A 27856-nucleotide genomic window follows, 5' to 3' on the forward strand; every position below is an offset into this window, starting at 1 on the left:
CGTAAGTTTCGTTAAACTTTCGTTTTCCTTTAAATACGCTTGTATATAAATATATGTATACTTAATTACATGAGGCATAATTATCCCACTTACTCTTCTTTTTATCACTAATTTAAACAACTTTGGTCTACCCTGTTTTATAAAGTATAAGTATATAACTATGTAAACATTCATATGGGTATAAAGGATCATGACATACATACCTCACATTTGACAAGGGCCCGAAATTTTCCTCCGTAAAAGTTTCTGATGTCGACCCTCGCAGGGAATCCCAGCGATCGATTTTCCTTACTTGCTGTAAAGGCAACTTGATTAAATCTTGCCTTGAACTGGCTTTCATAAAGGATTTTGATGAGCTAACACCAATGCTGAAAATACGCATTGAAGTGGAAAAATTACTTTGGAAATGCATATGGGAATTTAAAAAGGCTGTTTTACGAAAACAAAATTGAAAATAGAAAATAAAATAGTTCGCCCACTGGGTTCAGCTATCTTAAGTGCTCGTATACTTTACGTCAAATGCGTGTTTGTTGAGAAAAAGGCGATAGGACCAATAGAAAAAATTAGGTTATTTAAGGATTGTCACAAGGTATAAAGATATCAACCGCAGTAAAAATCCTGTTCTAGTACACTCAAATAGAACAACTTTTTAACCTGAGGCACGCATAAATTTAACGTTTTCATTAATATTAAATTAGCAATTGTAAATATAATAAAAATTAATATCTTACAACATGAATTACTCTTTTGAAAACAGTTTAATAGTGCTTTTTCTATTTGATTACCCGAACCTTCGTCAATTATTGGCGGTTAAAGTTATTCATTTTTTATATGTTTTTAATCTTTTTAAGTAATATTATAAGTTGTGTCAATTATAATTTTAGGATAACTATGTTATTGTTGGAGAAGGTATGGACCGAATCTCATTAATTAAATATGCTCACTTAATTATTGAAATATCTTTCACTCATACCGATATAAGCGGTATAAGGCAACCAAGGGAAGGGAATCTATTATATGGGGTCCTTGAGTGAAGGTGGAATAAGGGAACAGATTTCATCCATTTTAGACATCAAACAACGTTGTGTTAATACTAACGTTCTTACTTAAATTTATTGAAACATCGGAAACTGAGGCAACTGGATGTACTTTTCACCTTTTAAAGATCTCGTGCCAAAATATTGGTTTTTAAGATAATAAGCATACTGATATAATATATAGCACATTATTTAAGACTTCAATCTTTCAAATCTTATTCATAAACCTTAGTTTCTTATTTTATTGAATATCTTCCTACTTAAATAAAATAATGGCATTTAAAGATAAAGTATCTAATAAATATCAAATTCAATTGATATCGCTCTCGTTTGGTCCGATGCTTCCTCTGTGATTCAAAAATCACATAAAAGGTTTTGTGTTGCAAACAGACTTCAACATTCTAGCTACTTGATGTGATAGGAATGATATGTATATCTCTGGTACTTAACTATGATTTATAATAAAGATTGTTGAGAGTAACAGGGCTTTTCGATGTAATTCTGTATTAAATTTTTCACCATATACCATAATAGTCGTTTACTCTATTATCCACACTTGCTAGTCATTAAGATCTTCAAAATTCATCAATTTGCAGTTCAATCTAGCTTGATTCTCAGTTGCAGGCAGTTTATACCCTTACAATTAAAATCATATAAACCCCAATTTGAACAAATTTGTCATTTGGGAATGACTCGTGTAACAAGTAATATTATTTTTCAACGAATGGAATGAGTGAATTATTTTGGTTAACAATGAGTCTCTCGGTGCAATCTAAAATATCTACTGAATATTTATTTGCTTGCTGTTCATATCCCCATATTTTCAGCTCTAATGATGAATATAAATGAAGAAAGAACAAAAAAAAAAAAAGAACATTTAAGTTTCCAAAATGATAATCCTCGAGCAGTCGAAATATTAACTTATGTTAACTTTCCCACAGACGGTATTTTGTATATACCTAGATGTTATAACTAAACCTAAAGTTAAGATACAAAACGGTTATTCGGTACAGGGCATCGGAGAGTGAAAGCACATCTCTGAATAAAATCAGTCTAACTCCCAACCCTTAATATAACGGTATCTGCAGTTTCTTTTCCTACATATACCCTTTGGTTGAGGTAATATCTGATTATATCTCAAAATCAATAATATATCTCAATTAAATTAAAGACTTAAGCGATAATATAGTAACCATAAAATACTCCATTATAAATTTATGTCACTTGGCCAACTTGGTCCTTACTTGCTCTGCTTAACTCCAATACCATTAATCCATTGTGATATTTTTAACATTGCTATAGGTGTGTATAAGTTTGGAAAATATGAAAAAGAAAATGATACTATTGAGGCAACAATTCAATGGCATTTTACACATACAATATTTTCGCATCCACAATAAGGAGAACTATTACCGCGATATAAGGGCCACGTACAAAGAGAAAAAAACACCAATAAATAAATATTGTTGAATAGGTTTCAAGCAAAAAAATAATGCGGCACAACAATAACCAAATCAGTTTCCAAGAGTATTTCAAATCCTTTGGCACGCATTCACGTGCGGACGGTTTTTAAAATGTATTTAGAGAAAAATCTACAACTTGGCCGTCATCCCGTTAGTTGGCTAGTAAACATACTAATCCAGGGCAAAATGCCTGTGTGCGATACAGTGTATTGCAATTCTCAAAAACTGTGTTTACTTCACAGGGCGATGTTTTCAATACCCTATAACACCTTTTCTCTAGTGGGATTTCAAACTCTTACATTTCGCCTTAATTTAGCACATTTTAAAAGGTGTTTAAAACATAGCACTTATAAACTCGTACCGAACAAAATAAAATTATTAAATTAAATTTTTTGTATAATGAGTTTTTGGTTAGCCTCAAAATATACTGGTTCAATGATAATAATGCTGGTATTCCCTGGGGACCTAAATTATTGTAATTAATTCGATCATGGGACTAGGGGTATTGTAATAAACGTAATTTGATTTCTGGAATAAAGGTTCTAAGTGAACCATTACAAAAGTCCACTTCGTAGAGCAGAGTGTTATCGAGCTGGGCAACGCGGATATAAGGGCCGTCGAATACATAGTTCTTGGTAGTTTTTGTAGGTTTTAGGTGACAATTGCATCTTAACCAGAGGACATAACGGTAACCCACGCTCTTACAGAGTTTCATTTGTAATTTTTCCATACGTTTTATTGGGGTGTTGGTGAAATGACAACAAATTACGATACCGTATTCCAAAACTGGAAGAACCAGAGATGAAAAAAAGCGTAGTAATCAGTTGGGAATCGTGAAATCCTTGGTAGTTCTAGTTATAAAACCTAACACTTTCAAAGCCTGGAGATCTTATCTTATCTTATCTTAGAAAGTATGACCAATATCGTTTACAAAAAAATTGAAGAGAGTTGGACCCAGATGTGATCTTTGGGTCACTCCTCGAATTTGGTAAATAGACGCCCATCAACTTTAACTTGAAATTGCTTTCCAATTAGATATGAGTGGACCCAACACAGTGCGTTAGTTTGAATGCCGTATCTGCTTAGTTTATTTAGAAGGATACTATGGTCCACCCTTTCAAATGCTTTGCCGTGTCCGTGTAGACGATATGAACTCCTTACCCGCAGCATATTAACATAAATGAACAAGCTGAAGGTAGTGGACTTCCTACTGACGACACCGTACTGTTTGCTGGTGATAATATTCTTAAAGAATGCAGCGAATTGAGAAAAAAATATATTTTCGAAGAGTTTTGACGGAGCAGATTGTATATAAATTGGCCTATAGTTGGAGATATCAAACCTTGGACCATCCTTGTGAATAGGACAGACGTAGGAAGATTTCCAAGTAGCTGGGAATGTACCATTTTGGAGTAAAAAGCTTAATATTTGTGTGAGATGTTCACTGAGGCTGGTACCGCAATTTTAGTGGAAGATATTTGGCTAGCCATCCGGACTAGCGCCCTTTCTCGTATTCAGAGACAGCTCACTAATGGCAGCAAAGAGAATCTTGATTGCACACACTCTTGAAGAAGGATGCACACATATCGCTAATCTCGATGCCCGAGTCTGCCAGGACATAGTGGATGGAATATCACTATTGCTTTTTCTTTTTTTTTGAAAAATTTCCAAAATACACATAGAATATAGAGCTTTATTCATTCTCGCCTAAGTTCGCTAAATTTTATATAATTTAGTTTGATTGATTTTCTTATAGGTGGAGTGTTTTATGTTTTAATTCATTAATAAACCAGTAAGGAAAATGACTAGGTTTTTGTGTATGAACTGGAACATAAATTGAGATACCTTCCTGAATTATGTCATAGAAGACTCTGATTTTGTTGTCTAGGAAAAGTGATTAATACAGATTAGACCAATGGATGTCTGCACGACGTTCGATATTACTTGTGGAACTACTTCTAACTTTCTTAACGAATATTAAATGAGTCGTCTAAAAGTTCCCCAGCATGGATGGCTGGGCGGAGCCATGATTCAGTGATGCATAAAGCATCAATACTGCTGATTGCTGTCGCTGTTAGAAAACTGCCGAATTTGGTGCGTAGTTCTCTCACGGTCTGTTAATGAATTTTTTCTTTTGATTGAGCGGACGAAAATTCTTTCCAACTAGTTTCGAAACACCGTTAACATATCTTATTGTTTTAGAAGTATCGCTATTTTTCACCAGTGTATCTAGCTGAGAGCAGAGGTTCTTGAGATGTGTCAGCTTAGCAGTAAGATCAGATTTAAAAATCACTTTGGCAGATCCATCGACAGGTTTCGGCGGTTCAAACTTTGGTATTGTACGAGCAACAGAAGAAGGTGGAGCCTTAACTAGTAGTGACCTAGGCGACAAAGTTTAAAACTGTGTATATTTGAAAATAAATCAGGAGACAGTATAGTCTGGATGACGGTTCTACCCTCATAGAGATGGTCTTTACCGTCTGCTTCTTAGATTATTTAATATTCAGCATAAACAAATTCGACTTACGTGTTTGTTCTGATGAGTTAAGTTTGTGACATCCTTCCTAACATCTATGATTTTCATTTCTATGGCCGACTTAAGACAGTTGAATTTATTTTCAAATGACGTGGTGAGCTTTAAACATTGGTCGTCGAGCAGACATTTAGGCATATTCATGGTAATGCTATCATCGTCGTCACTTTCAGTGTGACGACACTAACTTTCAAATTGCAGGAATCACATTTCCAAAGAAAACATTTTGATTTTATTTTATATGCTAGCTTGGTGAATACAGTTCTAATAAGTCGTGCTCATTTGGAGTAAGTCCATAGACGACAATTATGTACTAAGGACACTAGTGAATTTAGCATTGACGGCTGTATTACAATACAAACGCCACAAGTATGTGGCGACTATGTGTTTCTTTTGGGAAGCAAAATGAAATAGAAAATTGCGAAAAGTTAGAAAATTTATTTTATATAATTATTTTTTTCTCATGGATTAAATATATTTCCTTTGTAAATTTTGATCCTAGTATTTTTATTTAAATTGTTCTAATTGTTAATTTGAATTCAGTATAGCGCAGAAGTGTATGCGGTTCAAGAAAAATCGCACATGCATTTGCCGTATAATGATGAAATCAATTAATTTGACAATTCGACGACGAAGAATAGTGATGTTATATAGAGAGACTAAAAAACGTGCTTTCTTTGCGTATTTAAATAATTCTTTTTATTGAACTTACTGCTTTGAGCAGCACTTTTGACCATAATTAAATAGTATTTGAATATCCGTTGATCCTTCCTTTCCGTATACCATATGTATGTATTTACAAGGACTAAGGAAACATGTCCAATCAAATTTATCAGTACATAATTTGACCGACATATTCGACATAAATTCCATTAGAATTAGACATTCTCATTTTAAAGGGAAACATTTATATATACAAGTAATATTTTTAAACTATACGATTTAATTTTATATTTATTAACAATTGTATGCTTAATTTACATTATTTCATTTGAATGTTTGCTTAAGAACTAAACTAAACTCTCGATAACAACTTCTACCTTGATTGATTTTACTCATATTGTATGAGAGCGTATTAGAGATATTTATTATTTGAGTGAGTGTAGCAAGGTCACTCCTCCCATCTAAAAATATTGCAATGTCCTCATTGCAGATTTTTGTTTTTATTATTTACAAAATTTGTAGAATTAAAAAAAAAAATTAACAAATTCATATAATTCTCAATAATATTACTAAATGCTTTAACCCATTGGTTTTTTTTTGTTTTTACAAAATACTTAAAACTATTAATTATAAACATAAATCAGCTATACATATTTTTTCTTTCTTTTAAATTGGCTTTTATATTTTCTTACTTTCCTGTTTGTAAACTTTACTACATGATGTTCCCCATCAGATTCAGTTTGAACAAGCCGCACTTTTTTATAAGGGTTACTAATTTTATCCAATCTTTTCCTAGAGGTTTCGGCGCTAACAAAATTCGTATCTATTTCTTTTTCTTGTCGGTTTTGATTTATGTTATTTATCCTTCTTCTTTTAATTAATTAGGGATTGGTTTTTGGATGTTTTCTATTAAAAAATATATTATACGGACTTTCACCTGTAGTGGAATTAGAAATAATATGGTTGTAGGTAAATAATGCTTGTTCAATTTGAAGGTATTTCAACTCTTTATCCCCAGAACTACAAATAATTCGCAATTTTTCATTCATTGTTTTATGAAACCGCTCAATGTCACCAATACCAGTTTTCCCAGTTGTGACTTCGACTGCTATATTCAATTGTTGACACCACTGCTTTATGCTAACATTATTGATACCTTGGTCCTGGCCTATTTTTAATATCTTCGGAGGTCCCATAAAATTAAAAATCTTTAGGAGGGCTTTCTTAGTTTCTAACCAATTTAAAGCTGATACTTTTTCAGCTGTCGCAAATTTGGAAAACAAATCAATACATGTTAGATAATTTTCATCATCCCATTTCCAAAAGTCTACTACAAACTTTTCTCGAGTCTCATACACAGGAGGCGTAACTTTAAATGGTAATTTGTTCGAGATGTGGTCGTTTTTGCAATAGTTGCATAACTCACATTCATTAATTTATTTAGATATCTCTTTAAGGTAATTAGGGTAATAGTATTTTTGCTTGAAACAGTTTGCTACTTTTTCGATTCCTTGATGCAGTCCTTCGAGGTGAATTTCTAATATTTTGGATTTGAAGGCAGAATAATCTTCAATATTTTCTAATTCCTTCATCGTTCGGTAAATTTTAAATCTGTTTGAAGTAATCAGAGTTTTATAAATGTTTTGAAATTGTACAAAGTCGTCGTCATCGGTCATAAGTATTGTTGTATTTTAACAAATGAGTTTTAATTAAGTCCTTTATATATTCAGTTGTTAGTTCCGTATAATATATAGTAGTAAAATTGTTAGAAAATATTTTGCATGTGTTAGTACAATTTTGGTTAGATCTTATTAGCTTAATTTGGTTTTTGAATAAGTTCAATGGCCTTTCGGCAATTCTAATAAACTCGCCGGAGTCTTCGTCAGCGGAATGGATTGTGGCTACATTCGAAGCAGTTTCTTCATTAACGTTACATTCTTTAATTCTAACCCGAGATAGCGCATCGGCAACATTATTTTCTTTACCTGGAATGTATTTAATATCAAAATCGTATTCATTCAACCTAATCTTCCACCGTTGCAGTTTTGCATTTGGCTCTTTTAAATTATGTAACCATTGCAGAGGGCGATGATCACTATTTATTAAGAATTTTCTGCCGTATAAATACGGTCTAAAGTATTTCGTAGCCCATACCATTGCCAAGAGCTATTTTTCTGTTGTCGAATAATTCAACTCATGTTCATTAAGTGTACGGCTGGTGAAACAGATCGGATGCCCATTTTGGCTTAACACTGCTCCTAATGCTACATTAGAGGCGTCTGTCGTTAACGTAAATAACTTCTCGTAATTTGGATACGCCAGGATCGGCTCTTTTGTTATTAATAACTTAATAGTTTCTATGGCTCTGATAAATTCTTTATCTGAACTATTCACCACATTGCCTTTCTTTAAGCAATTCGTTAAAGGTTTTGTTATTTTTGAAAAATTTTGAATAAATTTACGGTAAAATCCCGCTAAAACCCAAAAATTGTTTTATTTCCTTTTCCGTTTTGAGAATTGGATAATTTAAAATTGCCACGACTTTATTTGGATTTGGTTTTATGCCAGTAGGGGTAATAACATGGCCAAGAAACTCGGTTTCTTGTTTTAAAAATTCGCTTTTGTCCGGCTGTACTTTTAGACTCGCTTCAGCTAATCTTTGAAACACATTATCGAGCGATTCGATGTGCTCTTGCAGAGATGTACTGAAAACTACTATGTCATCTAAATAAACCATGCAATCTTTCCCAATTAGACCTTCCAAAACTGTATTCATGAGCCTTTGGAAAGTGGCTGGTGCATTTTTTAAACCGAATGGCATTCTCAAAAATTCGAAGTGGCCATTTTAAGTAGAAAAAGCGGTTTTTTGTCTATCAAATATAATAATTTTACGCTATTCTTAAATTTTATATTACTTATTTCCAAAATAAGAGTGGACACAGGTGTATGTTCGCCAAATTCATCAATGAGCACTTGTCGTAGTGTTGTCCAATCACATGGTTGCTCCCGGCTTACAATATCCAGAGCAGAATCTCTTAGAGTGCAGGTAATGCAGTTGAAATAAAATGCAGCCTCTTCTAAAGAGATTGTTGTGTACCGAGGTACAATGCTGTCGATGCTGCCGATGTACAACGCTAAGTAGTTTATGTTGCCGTCAAACGGTTGAATCAGCCTAATGGTTTGCATGACGAGGTCGCGCTTATCTTTTCCTTCAGTCATTATTGTTTCTTTATTTATACTAAGGGAGCTAAATTTTTTGTCTACAACTTCTAACTCTTTTTCGACGCTGTTCATTTATTAGAGCAGTGTATAGGTTAAGTTAAATTATTGATTTATTATTATATTGATTTACTGCCGTCGCTTCCGACCACCTTCCGCACTCAATGGACAAGGTCTTCGACCTAAATTTACAGCCCACCCATTTGTGCTTGCAATTATGCTTGTAGTTGTAATTATAAATAAATATAGTTTTAAAAAACTAAAAAACACAATCTTATACCACTTCAAACTAAAAAGGAAAAATAATTCCTTATATAAACTGACATAAATATTGACCGAAAAATATTTGTATAATTGTGAGAAAAGTGTGATGTGCTCGATCTACGAAAAATATGGCACAAACCATTCCGCTTTTCTGACAATTAAACAAATATTTTTTGGTCAATATTTCTCTTAGTTTATATAGGGAATTATTTTTCACTTTTTAGTTGGAAGTGGTTTAAAAACGTGTTTTTTAGTTTTTTAAAACTATATTTATTTTTCACTTTTTAGTTTAATGTGCTTTAAAAGCATGTTTTTGGTATAATACCCTTCGAATTAAATTTTTGCACACTCTGAACTTTACAAAATGCTTATTATTTTGTTTCATATATGTTAGGACACAGGAGCTCACCGCGTCACAAGCTTGCTATAGTACGATTCGCTGGATAACTGCCTGACAGCAGAGAAATACTCACGTTAAATACTGAAGCAGAAAATAAAAGCGTAATACTAAAAGAAAGTGTGGCGTTGTGAGAATATACTGCGGGAGATTTACTGCCGTCGCTTCCGACCACCTTCCACACTCAATGGACAAGGTCTTCGACCTATATTTACAGCCCACCCATTTGTACTTGCAATTATGCTTGTAGTTGTAATTATAAATAAATATAGTTTTAAAATACTAAAAAACACGCTCTTATACCACTTCAAACTAAAAAGGAAAAATAATTCCTTATATAAACTGACATAAATATTGACCGAAAAATATTTGTATAATTGTGAGAAAAGTGTGATGTGCTCGATATACGAAAAATATGGCACAAACCATTCCGCTTTTCTGACAATTAAACAAATATTTTTTGGTCAATATGGGGTGTGGGCGGGGCTATCATCAGATTGCATCCATTTTTACAGTCTCGGTAGGATTGCTCATAAGTCCTAAGCGAATTTGGTTATTTTAGCTTGAATCGTTTGAGGGATATGAACATTTAACCTTTTAGGGGGCGGGGGCAGTCCCATCCGATTCCACCCGTCTGCAATACCAACACCTCTTGAGTGCCAGGGAACACGTGTACCAAATTTCATTACGATATCTCAATTTTAACTCAAGTTACAGCTTACACAGACAGACGGACGGACAGACGCTGCTAAAGTATTAGCCATTATGACGCCCATTGACGTCCAGGGAGAAAAACTCGAGCCATTTATATCAGCACCTAAAACAGTATCGACATAGACAGAGAAGAGAAACAAGAGCATCAAAATGTGGCACCAGCGGAGGCAATAGTCATCCAAAGCTACAACGCTGGACCCACAGACTGATACCGAACATCCAATCATGGGTAGACCGACGACATGGGGGATTGAATTTCCAACTGACTGAAATACTTAGTGGACATGAGCCATAGATTCCGCAACGACATTGGTGTATAGAGGATTTCACACATGTATTGTTTTATTACCCTCGTTTTTTAAATACAAGGGAAAAACTAATAACTACACTCGGTCGAAGTTTTACGGTGGAAATTTTACGACACTCATGTGTCGGTCCACTGAGAAATGGAAAGCTGTCAGCTTTCATAATGATAAAACTGAGTTTTTTTCAACAGATTAGGCGTCCGTCAGTCCGCAAAATAGAGGAAATTAAAATATTGTATCTTAACACTCACGAAGTAATATTTAACCGGTGGTTCCGTGGGATATTCTTAAGTTTGGATTGAAAGTTTAACAGCTGTTGTTCATATGTGTATATCGAAACATACATATTTAGTACAAAACAGGACTCTGAATGTTAGAGTGTAACTACAATATTTAAAATTAATATATCAACCTACTTAAAAATTCTTTGCTTTAACAAATGCAAGTTCCCAATTCCTCATTCTTGCTAAATCATTGCTCATAACTTTCCAAGCAAATGGATCTGTGGTGGAGTGAGTGCATACAAATAAGGCCTTAAAAAGGTATATTTGCTTGTGTATACAGAGCGAGTTTTCATTACTCGTAAGTGTTATGCCAGAAAAATGTGTACATTCATTTAGTCATGACTTCAATGTGACATTCACACATAAATGCTTCAGACTTCAAGGAAATCATGTATATGACTTCAAAGAAATCATGTATGCTCACGTCATATGAAATGCAATAAGTTTAGTGGAGAGGGAAAAAACGATACATAATAATAACAAGTAAGGAAGAGCTAAGTTTGGGTATAACCGAACATTTCATACTCTTGCAACTTGCAAGGAACACCTTCAGATTTTAGCAAAACCTTATATCAAACTAAGAAAAGTATTGCCGTGATTTCATTCATTTAAGGAAAGAGTATACTATTAATAATAGAAAAAGATTATATTTGAATTTCATTAAGGTTTCTTACATACTTACCGATAGATGCAGTATAAAGTGAACCGGAGGTTCGAAAATATGTATGTTTGGTATATGAGGTGTATTCAAAGGAAAAGGTGAATTTTGATTTTTGGCGGGTTGTGTACATTCGATTATCGATTTTTTGTTTTTGTTATAATTGGAAACATATGTTTATCATGTGCTTGCATTAAAAGCCAACTTCGATTAGTAGTTTGTTTTTGACAACAGAAAAGGTTAGTCACGTTTTTATGTGCTCTTCGATTCTTGAAATTCGAAAGAAATGGATCAAAGAATATGTATTAAATTTTGTGGTAAAAATGGAATGAAGTGTTGACTGTGTTTGTTTCGAAAGTGCTAAATTTTGAGCAAAAGCAATGTCGAATTAGTATCGCTTAGGAGTTGTTGAATGACGTCAACAATGATCCAACCACCGTATTCATCAGATTTGGCTCCCCGCGACTTTTTCCTATTCCCAAAACTAAGAAAGAGCTGATGGCCAACCGAAAAGCGCATTTCAGAAGTGATTCGAGGATTGGAAAAACGTTGGCACAAGTATATTATATCCAAAGGGGATTACTTTGAAGGGGACAAAATAGATATTGATCAAAATTCACCTTTTCCTTTGAACACACTTTGTTTGGGGGCTAAGCCAAGTATTGACCTGCTTTTAACCATTTTTGGCCCAAATTATAGTGCGATTTCGACAATTTTTGCACATATGATGAAATACACTATTTGTGCAAAGTTTGATTATGATAACTTTATTGATGTTTGATTTGTATATTGTAAAGTGAGAGAATCAGACGGAACTTAAAAATTTGTTATATGGGAATTAGGCGTGATTGTCATCCGCCCATTTTTGAAGTGTCTAATAGGAATGTTGCATAACCTCATACACCAAATTTAGTTGAAATCGGTATCAGCAAGTTAGGTTGATATATCTTAAGCGGTTTGGAAGATATGTTCATGAAATTATTTAGAGGCAGAGCAATGCTTTTAAAAAGTTTTTATACCACAGGTATCCCTAGATACTGCGATTTCCTCTACCAAATTACAATTTTGCACTTTAGTTTTCGGATTAATTATGGCTCTTTAAAAGTTTTCGTTTAATAACATTTTTTGGGCGTGGAAATGGTCCAATTCCGCCCATATTCAATACCAACTTGGGGACTAAGGTATCTGTGTAAAAAGTTTTATCAAGTTATGTATCTCAATTTTTACTCAAGTTATCGCTTGCACCGACAGACGGACAGACAGACTGTCACCCGTATTTCAACTCGTCTCGTCGTCCTGATCATTTGTATATACATAACCCTATATCTATCTCGATAAGTTTTAGGTGATACAAACAACCGTTAGGTAAACATAACTATTATATTCTGTAGCAACATGTTGAAAGAGTATAATAACTTATATTGAATTACACTTTGAATTTGGTTACATCTGATAGCAAAAAATTTAAAATGTGTAATTGGAAATATGTAGTCAATTGTAATCAAACAAAAACCTGATTTCGATTTTTTTGATGATACGTTGTTTTACATTTCAGGTGACGGTAAATATCGGTTGTTTTTTAGACGTGTGGTTTTCAATAAGGCACAACTTTTTTCGGAATTGGTATGTTCGACAGCTGTTTTGTTTGGTTTGCCATTTCATAATGCACAGATTTACTCCGGAACAACGTTTGCAAATTTATTATTAAAACAATGGTTCGGTCCCCTCTACGCATCGCGTCCTGCGTTCAATAGTCGGTCGACATAATCGCTCAGCATAGTCGGTAATTTACACATTTACTCTAGTTGATAATACGCATCCTCAGATACGCCATACAGTGCGCACCGAAGACTCTATTGTTGCTGTGGAGCAGAGTATCAAAGAATACCTGAATGAGTCCATCCACGATCGCGCGCAATAATTGGAGCTGTACCCATACACTTTATGGAAGATTTTGCGGAAGGATCTTGGTTTGCGGGGTTCAAAATAGATTCGGTGACCAATATAAATTTATAATAAAGCTAAATCTTTGACTATTAATTATATGTGTTTTATTTCTTTTTGACAACTACTTGTCTAAAGAACACCCTTTACCTAAAATATTAATATAAATATACCTGCATGCATGTATGCATGTTCAATTATATACAATACAATTTATTTCACAACAGACATAAGTACCTATATCAAACATTTTCCATTTTCACTAACTTCATTTCAAATATACCTGCATGCATGTATGCATGTTCAATTATATACAATACAATTTATTTCACAACAGACATAAGTACCTATATCAAACATTTTCCATTTTCACTAACTTCATTTTGTTTTTTTATCATGAATCATAGAAAGCATTAGGCCATATTTATTCCCGAAAACTGTGTTCTTCAAAAACACGTAAGTACAGTAAAAACTCTTATAAACGGGCATGGATGGCCACCAACAACTGGACCCCTTATGCCAACTTCATATTAATGGTTTCATATTTAAAATGCAAAATGTTCTTAAATGGACGAAATTCGGTACGAATAAAACATAAACACTTTTAAAATTGAACTGCGCTTGCATAAATGACTCTTTCCGCTTAGCTCGAAACTCGTGTGCTTGTACTTTGTCCGTGTCCGTTTACCAGAAAGCTTATATTTGGTTAAGAACGTTCTATAGAAAAATATCAAAATTTTGTGGCCGCAAGAATATATTCACTAATAAGAGATGGGAGTTTACACTTTACTTCAGATACATAGAGTCTTTCAGATATCTAACTATATTTCACACTCCTTTCGAGAGCATTTCTTTATTCAGTTCTAGCTGAACTTGAGTCTTCTTTTTATAATATTAAAAATTCTATGACAAAAGTTTCAAGTACTTTGATTATACATAAGATTTGCAAATAATTAAATTGATTGCCATTAACTAAAAAAGAAAGAAATTCGTAGTTAAACTCAAACTGAGACTGTTTATTACTGTCTTCTCTACAGGTTTAGTACTTTTGATATTTGTTTAAATGATTTCTTCTGTTTAAGTTATCATTAAGTAATCAGTCTGAAAGTCACTGTAGCTGAATGACAATACTATGTTTATGTCACAACAATATTTTTTATGGAAAATTTCTGTCAGTACTAAACGGGCTCAGCGCTAGGCGCAGTAATGATTCGTAAGTAGTTTGCAGGAATAAGTCATATGAGCACCGATGAACCAGAAGAACCCAACGGATGCTGAACTGAAGCTGCTTCAGTCAAAAACATCAAAGTATCGACAAAATTCGTTGGGACGATTGATTGTAAGAAGAGATCGATCGAAATGCCTGGTAGCAACCTGTTGAAAATATCATTGAGTTCCTGAAGATTTTGGAAATTAAAATTTACCGTGTGTGCTTCTCCATGTCACAAACGAATGAAAAATACACAAAATAGCAAGAAATATATAGAGTACATAAGTTTATGTATGGTATATTACACTGTTCTACAATGGTTTTGTTGCCCTTGATATAAGATCGATTTTGAATATATATGTGCTTACAGTTCATGAAACTATCAATGGTTTTGCAAGATTTGCTCTCGTTTTTTTTTAATCTTCATTTCCATTTTACAATACAAAAATCATAAAACTTGCAACCAAATAACATATGTATTGTATTTATTATGTCAGTTTTGTTTCAAAAACTTCTAGATCCTGATTGGATCTTTCTCTCTGACACTCGCGATAATATCCAAAATTATCGTAAAATGTATCCATTTGATTACGGAAATAGTTAAATTTACTCCTAGAGTATGACAGTTTGCCAGCATATTTCCCACAATTTCTTTATAATGTGGTACTTAATGGTTATCTAGAAAATTTTCGATGATCAACATAAAACTCTTCCATGATTCACTTTCCAGAACAGTCGTAACTTTGTTAAAATCTGTATCTTTCATTTCTTTGCTGCATCGAATATTCCACTTTTAAGCTTTTCCACACTAAGTTCGGAAATTTTCTACAAATTTCACTAAAAGAATATCCTTCCAAGTCTAATGCTTTAACAAATTGTTTTATCATTCCTAACTTGCCCACGTATCACTGAGTTCATTTTGGGAAAATAACTTTTGTAGACTGTACCGATATCTGGGAATTTTGGACATCATTGTTTCTGAGTGCAAATTACTTTGAAAACGAAAGCTAAATTTTAATTGAGTAAAACAGAACATTTTATATACTGTACTTCTAGATATCTCCACAATTGATTTTTAATAAAACCTTAAAACTTTCCACATCATTTTTCGCGTAATTTCGGTAAGGAGCCTGAGGGTGAAGATCACGTGATTTTTGTATGCACAAAAAAGATGCGCAGAACCCTAATCATGACTAGAAAACTAAATTTTTATTAGTAAGAAGTCGATAAAGTATAAAGGCAGATGGAAATTTGGGAAGAACGCGCATACATACATACATATGTAAGTGACCGACTCGAAGAAATTCTTGTATGAGTACGAAAAGAAATCAAAAGTAAACACTTAAAAAATTTTTCAACTACAGAAATAAATGCTGTAAATAAATCTGTATCGCTTTTTTGTTGTTTGCTCATAAATAATAATAAATGCTGTCAAAAAATTACAATTGAAATTCGTTTTTAATACTTTCAGATAGCACAATTTCAACAATAGCCCTAAATATATTCGTATTTATTGCTTCGGTTTCATATTGTTCTCCTCAAAGTTGCGGTAAAGCAGGGCTTATACAGTTTGCATAATACGCACAATGCATATTGTAACTAATTTTGTGATTTTCATTTTTGATGGCCTTAGCAAATATTTTCAAGTTGCAAATTTGAATTTTTTCGAACTGTTACTAATGAAAAACAATAAAGCTGCATAATCCTTCATGATTTATAGTGCAAACATTTATTGTTTACGGAGCACCGAAAGAAGTGAAAAAGGAGAAAACACAAAATTAGATTTGCAGAACAATTTATGCACCCTAATATCTATGTACCTTTTACAACGCAATTTAAAATGCAAAGAACACAAGCACATTGCTACAAAGCACACAAAAGCAATGAAATATTAAGAAGTAAGGAAGGGCTAAGTTCAGATGTAACCGAACATTTTATACTCTCGAAAAGTCAAATGGTATACTCGTTTGAGATTTCTTTGTAGATTGACTGATATTTTCGGTAGAAGATCAATTATAGGGACTGGGATTCACATATTTAGTAACTGTTCAAGCCCAGTTTTGGTTCGATTTAGAAAATTTTTGGTCACAAGGTGGCATACCTTAAACGTATTATTCACGCAAAGTTTTACCCCGATATAATCATTGTTGCTTGCTATGCATAGTGGAACGTGAAAGAATCAGATTAAATTGAAAATTTTGCTATATGGGAAATAGACGTGGTTGTAGTCCGATTTCGCCCATTTTCGCACTACAACATACAATAGAAATATGAAAAGAACGTTATGCACCGAATTTGGTTGAAATCGGTTAAGCAGATCCCAAGATATGGGTTTTCACCTAAAAGTGGGCGGTGCGACGCCCACTGACTAATTTTGAACACGGTTCTTATAAAGTCATTTCATACCATCACAGATATAAAATTTAATGTCGCTTTTAGTATTTTTTAACAGTACCGTTATATGGGGAGTGGGCCAGCTTGTCACCCGATTTCACCCATTTCCACACCGTCAATAGAGGTACCAAACACATTTGCTCCCAGTGAGTTTGGTTATTATAGCTTTAGCGGTTTAGGAGATAAGCACATTGAACTTATAAGGGGCGGTACCACGCCCACTTTTTAAAAAAAAATTTTACTGCAGATGCCCCTCCCTAATGTGATCCTTTGTACCAAATAGCAGTCTTGTATCGTATTGCGGAGCTTAGTTATGGCAATTTATTTGTTTTTGATTAATGGCGTTTTGTGGGCGTGGCAGTCGGAATTCAACTCGTCTCTTCATCCTGATCATTTATATATATATAACCCTATATCTAACTCGATTAGCTTTATGTGATACAAACAACCGCTAGGTGAACAAAACTATTATACTCTGTAGCAACAAGTTGCGAGTGTATAAAAATGTAAAGGGAAAAACTCAATAACACAGTAAATACCAAATGAAATTACTTGTAAGCCAAACTAAGATTTAGAATAACATTTCCAAGTTAAATGCATTAAACACAGATGGCATTAAATTTCAATACAACCAAAATTATATTCATTAGTCTCGTTATCGGTAGCGATTAAATTTTACTATACATTGTTTCTCAAAAAGAACTCACCTGGAGTCGTGACCATCGCAACTGCCTTCTTGTACCCGCAATGCATACAATTCCTGTGAGAAAAGCTGCAATCATGAAATTAAAATAAAAACATCAAACCAAATCAGAGAAAATTGCAAATAAGAGAACAGTAGGTTCTAAGAACGAGTACATAAAAAAACAAACACACAAATATAACATAAACAAGTAAGGAAGGGCTAAGTTCGGATGTAACCGAACATTTTATACTCTCGCAAAGTCAAATGGTATACTCGTTTTAGATTTCTTTGTGGATTGACTGATATTTATGGTAGAAGGTCAACTATAGGCACTGGGGTCCACATATTTAGTACTTAGGGGTTTGAACAGTTTTGGTTCGATTTAGACAATTTTTGGCCGCAAGGTGGCATACTTTAATTGCATTATTCATGCACAGTTTTACCCCGATATAATTATTGTTACCTGATTTGCATAGTGGAAAGTGAAAACATCAGATGGAATTGAAAAAGGTGTAATATGGGAAATAGGCGTGGTTGTAGTCCAATTTCGCCCATTTTCGCACTATGACATAGAAACATGAAAAGAACGTTACGCACCGAATTTGGTTGAAGTAGGAAGTTTAAGCAGATCTCAAGATATGGGTTTTCACCTAAAAGTGGGCTGTGCCACGCCCGCTGTCTAATTTTGAACGCGGTTCCTATAAAATCATCTTATACCATCTCAGAGATAAAATTTAATGTCTCTGGCGTGTTTAGTGCTTGATTTATCGCGCTTTTAGTAGTTTTTAACAGTACCGTTATATGGGGAGTGGGCGGAGTTGCCACCCGATTTTCACACCGTCAGTAGAAGTGCTAAAAACATTTGCTTCTAGTGAATTTTGTTATTATAGCATTAGCAGTTTAGGAGATATGCACATTAAACCTATTAGAGGCGGGACCACGCCCACTTTTTAAAAAAAGTTTTAACTGCAGATGCCCTTCCCTAATGTGATCCTGTGTACCAAATAACAGTCTTGTATCTTATTGCGGAGCTTAGTTATGGCAAGTTATTTGTTTTTGATTAATGGCGTTTTGTGGGCGTGGCAGTGGTCCGATTACGCCCATCTGCAATACCAACCGTCTCACGGTACCATGAAATATGTCTACCAAGTTTCATAAAGATATCTCAATTTGTACTCAAGTTAGAGCTTGCACGGACGGACGGACAGACGGACAGACAGTCACCCGGATTTCAACTCGTCTCTTCATCCTGATCATTTATATATATATAACCCTATATCTAACTCGATTAGTTTTAGGTGATACAAACAACCGTTAGGTGAACAAAACTATTATACTCTGTAGCAACAGGTTGCGAGAGTATAAAAATGTATATTTGGTTATTAAACTTCCTTTAATTTATTTCAATATTGTTATGTATCATGGAAGAGTAACTTACATAAATTCAATTGTTTATCAAAAAAAAATTCCCATATACAACATAAGCTATTTTTCCATACGAATATATACCAAATACAAACGTGTTTGAGTTATCTTTCTTTCCATATTATTTATTTATTTTTCAATGCGTAAGCACTCACCTCTCCGTTTTCTGGCGGATCTCCATTACCGAATGTAGATGCTACTACAATCAACAAAGCCTCATGCTCAATGGAAGAGATATCGTAATCTGACATGCAATAAATCTGAAACAATGGTCGAGAGCTTTAATTGTGATTAAATATATTGAGCAAAATTAATAATGATTATCAAAGTCTTGCAGCATGTTAAATTTTCGAATTTCGTATATTTCCTTTAATTACAATATATAATATAAAACCAACTTCAATTTTCTGTACATGTTGATTACAAATCATAGTACATCATACAAACCTGGCATAAATAAATAGTCTATTCAATTCTGAAAGTTTTGAGTTTTGGACTAAAGTACTAATTTTAGGTAGAACATATAATTAAATTATCTTAAAAATGGTATGGATATAAAAAGTATGAAACCGTTCCGCCATGTCCACCATAGATAGCTTTCACAAACACGTTTAATAAAATATAGTTTTATAGCCCGATAACTTCAATCCTAATGTGAGCCGTATAACTTTTCGGTTTTCGAAAGTTATCGGAAAGTATTAAATCTATATTATAAAAAAGTATTTGCTTAATTTTATTTGTTGTTACTAACTGGTACTAACGAATATTGATTTAAATAGGTAGACTAAAATTTTATACGGGATAGTTTCAAGGGGTGACCTCAAAGCTACTCTATTATGCCTAAATATACTGGTAAGACCAAGAAAGATTAAGGAACCTCAAAAATAACTCAGAACTTCTTCTCGTACAACGTGTAGTTAAGTTCAAGATATTATCTCACTTATCACTCACCTGTGCATTGAACGCGTGTCCCAATAATTCACATAACTGATTTGCATACTGCTCGGACTTGCCAGTTTCGGTTGCATACAAAACAGTCGCCTTAATACGTTTTGACAAAGCGCGTCCAAATAATTTCGATGTAAATTTCACAGCCCTGTAAATGGAAGAAAAACCGAAATATGTATACATATGCACTGATCATTGCAATTCGACATGTGGTCTATATAAATACTTCAATAACTCTTTTTTAATTTTGAACTTTGGCACACTAATCCTTGGCAGGCAATGGAAAAACTTCTGAATAACATATGATTATATATGAAATATATATGATTATAAAGTTTAAAGTCATTACTCTTTCGCTTAATCTTGTAGATCCCTATGTAGCATCAAGTTAAACTGAACAATATATATGAATCGTAAGCCAAGTATGTTAAAAACTTTCATTCTAGTTGTCTTATAGCATGTTTTGGATGAAGTAAATATGTATCACTAAATAATTTTATGACTATTATACACGTTATTGGACTCTCTGTTTTTTGTCCAACCGCCAATTTCTATAGAGAAAACATTAGAGAACATTAAATACCAATTTGCTATGCCATACCTCACTTAAAATATATTTTATTCTCACCTTAGTATAAATTATTACAGAAACGCGCCATAAAAGAATAAAGAATATATTAAAAGCACTTTTTCTTGATTTTAATCAAAGTTTTCTGTACAAAGACTAGCGTTGGATTGGTCAGTTTGTATAACAACTTTATACAATAGTTGTCCGATTTAGGCGGTCCTGACAAATAAGCAGCTTCTTGGTGAAAAATCTTAAAAACTGAATTCGCGTATATATATAGACGGACAGACGAACATGGCTAATTATAAGCTATCCGATGTTTCCTTCTGGGTGTTACAAACTTCATGACAAACTTAATATACCCTGTTCTGGGTATAATTAAGAAAGAAATATCAAAGCATAATTTTAATAAAATTGCAACTTGAAGAAAAAATTTGATTTCTGATATACATATATATCTACGAGTATGTATTATATGTATGGATAGTATATATCTGATTTTACATACATATGTATTTATATATACATGTATATGTAAACATATGTATCTACTTATATATAATCTTTTTTTTTATATATGCATATATGATTAAATCTACACGCCGGATTTGCATATCGCGTTTAAGGCCAATAGACAACAAAATATTGTAATAACAGTAAAAAACAGCATTCAATAGACCAAGTAAAAAAACTTAAACAGTTACTGAAGCAAATCTATGACAAAGTCAAGTGAAACAAATTGGCCCTGTAGCTACTGCTAGAAAAAGTTTTAAACTTTCAGTTCACACGGAAAGCGAGTTTAAAAGTTTTTCTGTACTTAAATGTACATACATGTAAACTTGTATGCAATTGAAATTTTCAGTAAAGAGCCGTTTTTTCATGAATTTAACCTTAAGCTCTCAAATGTCTTAATTTTGTAACACTTCTGTTGAGAAGCTCAAAGTTAAGATTTCTGAAAAAAACATTAAAGCATGAAAAATATTAGAAGAAAAGAATCGGTAACCTTAAAAATATTATTTTGGTGAGACGTTGGCAGTTTCTGCTGATGCTCATTTTCAGTGAGTGCCATATTTGCATTTTAAGAGACCTGGAAATAATTACAACTTTCCTTAATTTGTGTTTTCAAACGAAACAATCACGGCTTTTTACCTTAAACTGAATTTTATCATATACAACATCAGAAAAATTAAAAGAAAACATCGACTGTCTTTAACATGACAATACTAAATGGCCAGCATAAAAGAACGATAAAAGAATATCTTAATAAAGAAAAGCGCGTTTTAATTTTAATTTAATTTTCTTATAAGCATATCGCAGTCACACAAAGAAATATATTAATTATATTATTGATGCATTAAACCTATTAGGGGGCCACGCCCAATAAATATTATACTGCAGAAGCTTCTCCCAAATGCGATCCGCTGCACCAAATTACAATTTTGTATGTTAATTTACGGATTAGTTATAGTATTTTAGAGAGTTTAGATTAACGGCATTTTTTGGTCGTGGCAATGGTCTCATCGCACAATACTGACCTTCCCAGAACGCCAAGTTTCCTCAAGATATCCGTGCGCTTGCACGGACCTACGAGCGAACGAACGGAAAGGCAGTCAGTTGTGCAAAATTTTCTTGTGGTAACTTTGGTGGGGATTGTTATACATATGTATATACTGAAGAATTAAAATATCATATAAAATTTACGATTGTGGTATATCGAAAGCGTGGTTACAGTTGTTTGGCCATGTGTGCATAAGAATGTCGGGGTAATGTTATTCACCAACTTTAGTTGACATTAGTGCTGCAGTCGTTAGGTTAGGTTGATATAGTTTGCGGAGGCGGATCCATGCCCCTTTTTAAAAAGTTTTAAGCCCCAAATGCATATTAATACTTCGATGCTATGTACCGAACTGCTGTATTGTATCTTAATTTTGACCATAGTTGTAGACCTTTATTGTATTTCTATTAAACGCCTTTTGTGGCCGTGGCAATTGTCCGATTCCGTCCATTCAGGTTGTCAAGGAATACATGTACCAGGTTTTACCGAGATATCAGGTTATCGCTTGCACGGACCAACAGACAGTTACACGGAATTGAGCTCATTCTTCATCCTGATCATGTATGAATACATATATTATATTATATAAGTCTATATCTACCTGTTACAAGAACCATTAGGTGAACAAAACTATTATACTATGTTGCAACATGTTGCCAGAGTTTAACTAAAAAGCAGTAGCGTACTGACTTCGCCGACCATGCTAGTTTGTCGCCGACTGTGAGTCGTATTGTTTCCCTCTTATTCGCTAAAGCAGCCCTGATTTTCATTTGTTGTTAGATTTTCATGCATTGTGCATTGTTGGATGTGCTCCCATTCTGTCATTCTGATTTTGCATCAGACATCTCTTTCGCATGAAAACGTATCTTTGTACAAATGTACATATGTATGTATTAATACTAGCATTTGTTGGTGTACCGTACTTTTACTATCCGGTCGTGTCATTAATGTTGACGAATTTAATTTTTCACATTTTCATAGTGATTTTATTAAAAAAATATATACGAGTATATTCAACAAACGAGCGTTCTCAATCAAAATGCTGACGCTTTGCAATTACACTTATTTGCTTTTAGTGAATTTGCATTTTTTGCACATGTGCGGAACTGTATATGTATACTACCGGCTATATCAGCTATGAATTTCAATTTCACCTGCACCAAACTGATGCTCATTTATTGTCCTTAATATTTGTACAACAACAATACGCAATGGTTTGCTTTGATGTTGGAGCTCGCTTCCAATTTGGTTGTCTGCCTACAAAATATACCTACATACACGCATATGCACATACATAAATGTCCGTATATGGTATATACTCCATATGCACTGGAATAGTGAAACTTTTTGTAGTCGGTTAGTTTTGTTGGCTGTGTCTTAAATAACTTTCATTTTAGTTCGTATGTGAGCTACTATTGAAATCAGTTAACGGAATAAAAAGGCATTGGTTGAGAACTTCTAAAATCACATTCCGAAACAAAATGGTTTCGGTCGAACTTAATACCTTCTTATTTGTTATTTTATTTTATCAAGAAAAAACGTTAAAATCGACTGCACCCAAGCTTACAATATAGGGTATAAACCGATCTTTGATTGATTGATTTTCAACGGCTTGTGCGATCTAAACAATATGATCGGAGATTTTAGCGTTGCTTTGGACAATATTCTATGCCAATATCTTGTCAAATAAAAAGTTTACATACAATAACTTGATTTTGATCGGTGTGTTTTATGACCACCATAGGTCCGATATCCGAGCAGATTCTTAAGAGGAAAGTTACGTGCGCAAAATTTCAGACCTCTATCTCAAAAACTGACGAACTTGTTCGTCTATACACAGATAGACATGCTGACGAACATGACTAAATCGACCCTGGTCGCCACGCTGATCATTTGTATGGGATACACTTTATAAGGTCTCCGACGTTTCCTTTTGAGTGATACAAACTTCGTGGGAAACTTAATTTACCCTGTTAAGGACATAATTTACGTTGCATTGTACTTATGTATGTATTGTCTTCATTTTATGATGCGCATAATGTACCGTTATTTAATATTACTATAACGCATTTTCCAATTTTTACCATGCAATGCATGGCGATTCAATTAAAAACTTTACCATCCACTTTTGTCAAAGTATTGGCGTTAAATGTACTTATATTAAACGCGAAATCTTATGGCCATGCAGAGGAATCGTGTGTACACAAATACTAATTATAATAAATATCCAAATACTTATATAAGTACACATAATAAATGTCTACTTTTAATTTAAATCCGCCTATACTATACATTGTACAATACCTATATACAAATATTTTAATATTCTTATTGACTTATAAATTTAAAGGGTATTTATTGAATTAATAATGGTATATGCTATCAATTTTTCATTGAGGTTTATTCAAAAATAAAACAGTTTAAATAGTATTTGCATCAAAAAAAAAGAAAGAAGAAAATACACTGGTCAACAAAAATAATTTTTTGGCGCATGCGTTTTACTTAACATATTCTGGTTATATAAGCAAATATATATAGGAAAGGATGTTTACAAATCGAAAATATTTGTTTTTAATCAATTATTTATAGCGATTTGACCATTTTTGCTTTTCGCGTCCATATGATGTCGGTCTTCGCGCGCTGTTGCCGTCAAAAGTATGATTTAAGTAAAAATTTAAAGATTTGCAAAGCATATCAAGCTTACTTTAATCTACCTGCTGAAAAGCAGGACAAACAAGAAAAAACGTTAACTTCGGTTGCACCGAAGCTATAATATCCTTTACAGATACAAAGGTTCTTTACCATAACTTGATTTAGATCTAATTTCTTGAATCGGCAATAAAAAATAAAAAATTTTCCATGCAGACACTTTACTCTGATCGAGCAGTTTTTATGATAGCAGTATGACATAGCGATCCGATCTAAATAATTTTTACGGAGATTATATTCTTGCTTTAGAAAATAATTCATGCCAAATTTCGTCAAGATACCTCGTCAAATGAAAGAGTTTTCCATACAAAGATTTTACTCCGATCGTTCAGTTAATATGGCAGATACATGTTACAGTCATCCGATCTGTAAAATTTCGTCGGAGCTTGCACTATTGCTTTAAATTATATTCTATGCCAAATTTCGCGAAGATGCCTCATCAAATGAAAGAGTTTTCCTTACAAGCACTTGATTTCGATCGTTCAGTTTGTATGGCAGCTATATGCTATAGTCATCCGATCTATACAATTTCTTCGGAGATTTCATTGTTGATCGATCTGTTCAAGGTTTTCGGAGATTACGTTGTTGCCTCAAACAATAACTCCTGCTTAATTTCGTGAAGATATTACGTCAAATAAAAAAGTTTCCCAAACAAGAACTTGCTTCCGATTGTTCAGTTTGTATGGCAGCTATATACTATAGTGGTCCGATATCGTCCGTTCCGACAAATGAGCAGCTTCTTAGTGAGAAAAGGACAGGTACAAAATTTCAGATCGAAAGCTTAAAAACTGAGGGACTAGTTTGCAGATATACAGATATGTGAATTAAGTCATAATATATTTCGTTTTATATTATATTACTACCGTACTGAGGGGAAACAAAGAAATGAAGTTTGCAGAGTCGAGAATTCGGAGGAGCTTTTATTAGTTTCACCTGTATGGTTGTAGTATGTTTGTAAAGTTTTCTGTGTAAGCGATAACTTGAGTATAAATTGAGATATCTTGAACTTGCTACATACATATGTTCCTTGGTACCTAAGAGAGGCCTGCATTCCAAATGGGCGTAATCGAACCACTACCAGCCCTACAAAACACCATTAAAAGCAAACCTACAAGGTGCCATAACTAAGCTCCACAAAAAGATACAAGACTCTTATTTGGTATACAGCATCACATTTGGGAGGGACATCTGCACTTTTAAATTTTTTTAAAATTGGGCGTGGTCCCTTCCCCTAATAAGTTTAATTTGCATATCTCCTATACCACTGATATAAAATGTTCGGTTACATCCCTTTTTTACTTGTTTAACTATATTTTTGCCTTGTTAAATCACTCAAAGTTAAAAATTCTAAGAAAATATTTTATACTGATTTGCCATCGACATCTGCTTCAATACACAAAAATAGAACGTCTCATCATATTCAATGATTTTAATGATAAAAAAAGTTTAAATTAAACAATGGAATTTACTGGTTTTTATTTAATTGTATTTTCATTTCTTATACATAAAAGTAAATTTAGATCTATTTTTTATTCTTATTCATATTTGAAGGATTAAAGAAACAAAAATAAGGTATGTGCAGTTCGTACGCGACATTGCTGTAGATGTTAAATCAAACCAAGGCCCGTTGTTTTCTGAGTCCAAACACATGTACATTTACACTTTAAATGTTACTTTAAATCTGATTACACTTCATACATACAATAGTGCTAAGGTTCGCATTTTGTATGCGACACAAATAAGGACTCATTTGCATACATATGTGGGTTTATGATAATACGATTGTCAGCCGTCGCACAACGTCACACTTTAAATATTACACATTTTGCATTGTCAATTTAATCCAATAAACTTTCGAGTTACTGACGCAACGATCACTGAATTACAACAACATATTATAACAAATAAAATTTGTTGGCAGAAGAAATGGCTTACTCGTTTGTAAGAATTTGTAAATAAACTGCACTGAATGGCGTTCTTTAAGTTAATCCAGTATCAAGCATATGTATGTACGAATGTGTCACTGAAACAAATGTGGGACTACGACAAACAGAACACCAGAGATTTCGTTTGTGACGATGCGTAAATACGACAATATGAAAACAAAGCAAACCAGTAATTACCATTGCCAATAGAGAACAATTTTTTGCGCTCGCTTTATGACAATCTTACATATACACATACGGCAGTTTGCTATCGTCACTCGCGCTTTTATTGTCGTCATTTCCGTGCATACATTGCTTAATTTGAATTCATTCCTCATATTTGCTTTTCCTTTTTATTCCCTTATGCCTATTTATACATATGCCAGTAGAAGTGTATCAACATATATTTACAGTCAGAAATCCTTTCCTCACCTTGCAATTTGTTTGAAATTAAATTTACGTCTCGGTTTTTTGCTCTTGCCGTCTCCGCGTCCCTTCTTCCATATGTGCGTACGCCAGGCTGGATCCTGATAATCAAACGATGGCTTTAAATAATACAAAGCCATTTCTTGGTGGAAGACAGGCGTAATCGAACCAGACATAGGTGGTACAATCCATATCCAATCAGCTGGACAGCCATTGCTGAAAAGAAAGGTAAGTGAAAGCAAGGTTAGAACGAGCTATATCTCTTAAAGGAGTCATTGAGTAACTATATAAAATACCTTATTTAGAAAAAGAAATAAGAGTTAAGTTCGTGTGTAACCGAAGATTTCATATTCATACCGCATATAGTATAAATTCAACAGATAGCTCGAAAATCTTTTTATTAGGTAAATGGGGGCTAAGGGAATTATTGATCCGGTTCAACATAGTTTTGACATGCAGACATACTAGTATCAGGAAAGCATTTTCTTCGAATGTTAGTTATATATCTCGAACATTGACCGATATTTTCG

The 27856-nt window shown here is 33.5% G+C and overlaps 1 protein-coding gene across 3 annotated transcripts in view; it reads right to left on the minus strand.

Annotated features, from left to right (window-relative positions):
• Nucleotides 1–27856, minus strand: part of LOC106620796 (nitric oxide synthase) — a 263001-nt gene that overhangs the window by 26966 nt on the left and 208179 nt on the right. For all 3 annotated transcript variants that reach the window (XM_070106373.1, XM_070106375.1, XM_070106374.1), the window contains 5 exons: nucleotides 27333–27542; nucleotides 20147–20291; nucleotides 19351–19455; nucleotides 17793–17857; nucleotides 204–368 (listed from right to left, as the gene is read on the minus strand). In XM_070106373.1, coding sequence (XP_069962474.1) covers nucleotides 204–368; nucleotides 17793–17857; nucleotides 19351–19455; nucleotides 20147–20291; nucleotides 27333–27542 — 690 coding nt within the window. The remainder of the gene's footprint in view (nucleotides 1–203; nucleotides 369–17792; nucleotides 17858–19350; nucleotides 19456–20146; nucleotides 20292–27332; nucleotides 27543–27856) is intronic.

This window comes from Bactrocera oleae, chromosome 3 (assembly GCF_042242935.1).
Source record: "Bactrocera oleae isolate idBacOlea1 chromosome 3, idBacOlea1, whole genome shotgun sequence".
NCBI classification, from domain to species: Eukaryota; Metazoa; Arthropoda; class Insecta; order Diptera; family Tephritidae; genus Bactrocera; species Bactrocera oleae.